At 50.7% G+C, this 3,867-nt stretch overlaps 1 protein-coding gene across 1 annotated transcript; it reads left to right on the top strand.

Annotated features, from left to right (window-relative positions):
* Positions 1 to 374: 374 nt before the first annotated feature.
* On the top strand, positions 375 to 797 carry SMIM33 (small integral membrane protein 33). Its single transcript, XM_029083840.1, has one exon. It carries the CDS (start codon positions 375 to 377, stop codon positions 795 to 797), a length of 423 nt encoding a protein of 140 aa, XP_028939673.1.
* The last annotated feature ends 3,070 nt before the right edge of the window (positions 798 to 3,867 follow it).

Raw genomic sequence — 3,867 nt, forward strand, 5'->3', positions numbered from 1 at the left:
GTCTTGGATTAGCACTGTGGAGCTGGGGGTGAAGAGGGGAAGGTGGAGGGCTCCCCAACAGGGAGCAAGATGTAGTGGAGAAGGAAGAGTCCCATGCTGAAGGTGTCCAGGACAAGGGGATGCAGGGCATTGTCTCTGTGGCTGAACGTGTCCAGGGCACTGTTCTACAACCCCAGATAGAACCGCTCAATTTTAGCCTGTCCTGCAAGCCCGAGGCAGGCAGCACTTATGGGATGGTCCCATTCCCCAGCAGCTGTAAGTGGAGGCAGGAGTTACCGACTTGAGGGCAGGACATAAGGACATTGGATGGCCTCTGCTTGGTGGTCACCCCTTTCCATCCTGTGTTTCTCTGTCCCAGGTCAGCCTGCTCAGCCATGAACACCTCTGTGCCCAGCAGCCAACTGAGACAGCCCGAGCCCCAGGATGCGGCCACCTTCACTCCCATCTCCGTTGTCAGGAGCGTGGCAAAGAAGTCCGATGCCCTGCCCATGATCTCAGTGATTGTCATCATCTTTGTCCTCTTGGCTGTCTTCATCATCATTGTGGTGCACTATGGCCCTCACCTCCGCACCGTCCAGGTCACCCTCTACCACGAGCCCATGCCGCAGGACCTGGACAACGGAGTGCACCTCATGGACTGGAAGAAGCTGGGCTCCCAGAAGAAGCTGCCTGCCCAGCCCTGCCAGCAAGAACCACCCAGCGTGGATGCAGCCGGCATGAGCTGCCAGTGTTCCTGCAAGCATCACCTTCCCTGTGGAAGTGCTGAGCCCAACGTCATCGAGATCACATACCTGTGACAAGGCTGTGGGCCACCAGCGCAGGACTCAAGGGGCCATGTCCCACTGGAACAACAGTGACTGGGATGTTCGCTTAGCCTGAGACTCACCAGTTCCTGCACATGGAGGTTGTAGCTCCCCAGGACTGTGTCCCTCCCCAGATGGGCTCAGCCAGGAGGCTGTCACTGTGGTGACCCATCATCAGCTCCCAAAAGTACAGCCTAGGGAGTGCCACTGTCCCCAGGCAAGAGTTGGATCCCCAGCCCAGGCTCTGGGGCTGGATCAGCCTACGTGGGACAGTGTTAGCACCTCTTCTGTTTTTTCTCGCCCTGGTTTTACCTGTCCCACGCTGTCTGGGAGTGGCCACGGAGATCTGTCTTGGTCCTTGCCCCAGCTGGGGAGCTCTGGGCCTACACTCAGCTCTTTGGCAGGAGCTGGAAATTACATCATCGGGAACTGCTTTCCAGATGAAATATGTTTCCACATGCACAGTGCCCTCATTATGTTGAGGACAGAAGAGCCTCTGGCTTCTCTTTTCCTCCATGCCACAGCCCCTTTTCCTCTGTTGGAGAGCTGAAACACTGTCCTCCCTCCTGCCCACCCTGGCAGTGGGCTCAGCCCGGTGTGGCAAACAGCCAGAGGAGAGGAGGCAGTGCCTGGGTTGATGTTTCAGCGGTGAAGCCAGCAGTAGAGGACAACGTGTCTGTCCAGTCCCCCAGTGGAGGTGTGTGAGAGAGGTGACACAGCAGAGGCAGGAGAGGTGATAATGGCACATCAGGCACCCCTTGCTGGTGGCTGAACATCTTGAGGTGTTGGCACCAGTGGAGAAATGCGTGTATCTCTGGGCAGAGCCTGCAGCACAACAGCAGGGATGGGGAGACCTTAGGTCATCTTCATTGTCCCCATCGCTGTCTGCTCTTGCTGTGCAAAGGGAAGCTCACGGGTGGTTTCAACGTTGGGAGCAGCAGGGCATGTCCCAGCTGAGGTGGGAGCGATGGTGGTGTTGGCATAGCCAACCATGGTGGGTGTTGATGTGGCTTGGTCACCCTGGGCAGAAGCTCTTTCAGGTGGCACGGAGGGAGCAGATGGAGAGGTGAAATGTCCTGAGCCCCATAAGGCTCCTGGTGGTAGCAGACCATGGTGACCTGCTCAGCCCTGGGAGCCTTTCTGCTGCTAGAGGCACCAGGCATCTCTTTGGACAAGAAATTGGTCTCATTTTCTCCACACTCAGTGGAAGCTGGACATCAAATCCTGTCTTCAGTGTGTGGGCTCGGGGGACAGTCCCTGGGGAGGGAGCGCAGCCTCTTGGGTCACCCTCAAGGATTTATTCTGATGACTAGTTGTAGAAGTCGAAATACGGTTCCTGCCTCTCTCAGAACAGAAAAGCCAGATCCATGTCTGTCCTAGGCCACATTCCCGGCACAGATCCCTCCGTGCACCGTTGGACAAGAAATGGGGTCTTTTACCTGTTCCTCCAGGTGTTGGAGGTATTTCTGGCATGGCAGATGCTCCAGCATCCTTCCTCTCACTTACTTTAAATCTAAGTAGTGGTTGGACTTGCTGGACAATTTTGGTCTTTACAATAAATGTAATTTATATTACTTTTTTTACGGGGTTGTTTTCTGTTTTGGTATTTTCCCCCTTTTGTTTTCCAGAGGTGATAGGGCATTATCAGCTTTCGCGTGCCTGTGTTACAGGAGATAAGGTCTATCATTTCGACTGAAAACCACTGGGAGTCCCACCTCCCTTTGTACACCAACACAGGGCTTATTTTTTAATTTACACATCTCTAATTAGCAGCACCACCTGAAGAGCTAACAACCTTCCAGGGACTTCTCTTTAAACAATGGCTGTAGGTTGTGATAATCCAGGTGGTCACCCATGGTGAGGGCTGAGTCCAAGAGCTTAAAAAAAAAACCCCTTACAACCACCAGTAGATCTGCATTGTGGTACCAGACTGGCTACACCGCATCTTGGTGAAACCGAGAGATGGCGTCACCTGTTCAGGGTGGACTGGCAGAGCTGGCTTTCTTGGTTGTGTCATTTCAGATCAGGGAGCAGCTTGGTTCAAGACAAAATCTTTAATCGGAGAAATAAGAGCTTTCATGGCAGCTCCCGCTGAAGGACAACCGCAGCAGGGAAACATCGTGTTTGCAAAGAAAAGATTAAAAATGTCTAGATATTAATAAAGAGGAAGATAAAATGGGTAATTATTGCTAGAACTCATTGATTTGCAGCCGCTGGGGACTCGTAAGGGTCTGATTTATGTGGCAGCATGCTGTGGCCTAGATCTATCACTTACACAGTGGAGGAGCTGGGGAAACCCCACCATTCCAAAATGCTTTGCCATTGTTCAGGTATTTCAGGCTGTCAAACTAAAAGCAAATAAAACCAGCAGTGAACAGTGGTGCTGATGGGGCTCCAGTTTCCCCCCACATTTCTCCTGTGCCCTGATTCCTCAAGCCCAGGGCGGGAGCTGTGAGCAGCCCCTTTGTCTATATGACCTTTTCTGAAAAGATCGAGTATTGAAGTTCTGGCCTTCAGTATTTTTTCCATGTATTTCATTTGCAAACAGATATTTGGATATAACCTTTTGAAATACAGGAAAAAAAATAAATTTAAATTGCTGTAAGACTCATAATAGACAACTAAATCATATAAACAAGCCACAAGCTTTTGCCAGCTTTCTCCTTTAGAAGGACACCAAGGGTTATACCTCAGCCTGGTTTCTCATTGCTCTTTCCTGCACAATAAAATATAATTTTTACAGATTCTCTTCTTTTATACTAGGCCAGCTCTACTGCTATCTGCTTGTAGGATTGCTCCTAGTAGCAATAAAGTAGCACAAGACTTTATAAAATACATTAGGGTTCGCGGGTGGCAGAGGCTGTGCACACAAATTAGCATAACATTATTACTCTCTATTCAAACACCGAGCTTGTTCCCATTTATTTCACTTATAACTTTCTTCCTCTCCTTAACAATAATCTTTTTATGAATGCAGAGCAACAATAACTCTCCTTATCGTACCCTCTACACGGGGGAGCTCCTGGAGCACAGCAAGCAGGAGCTGGCAGAGACTTTACCATTA

Source organism: Antrostomus carolinensis, unplaced genomic scaffold (genome assembly GCF_000700745.2).
Source record: "Antrostomus carolinensis isolate BGI_N321 unplaced genomic scaffold, ASM70074v2 scaffold40742, whole genome shotgun sequence".
Taxonomy (NCBI): Eukaryota; Metazoa; Chordata; class Aves; order Caprimulgiformes; family Caprimulgidae; genus Antrostomus; species Antrostomus carolinensis.

Coding starts and splice junctions, on each gene's coding strand:
- SMIM33 (XM_029083840.1), top strand. CDS start 375: ATGAACACCTCTGTGCCCAGCAGCCAACTGAGACAGCCCGAGCCCCAG.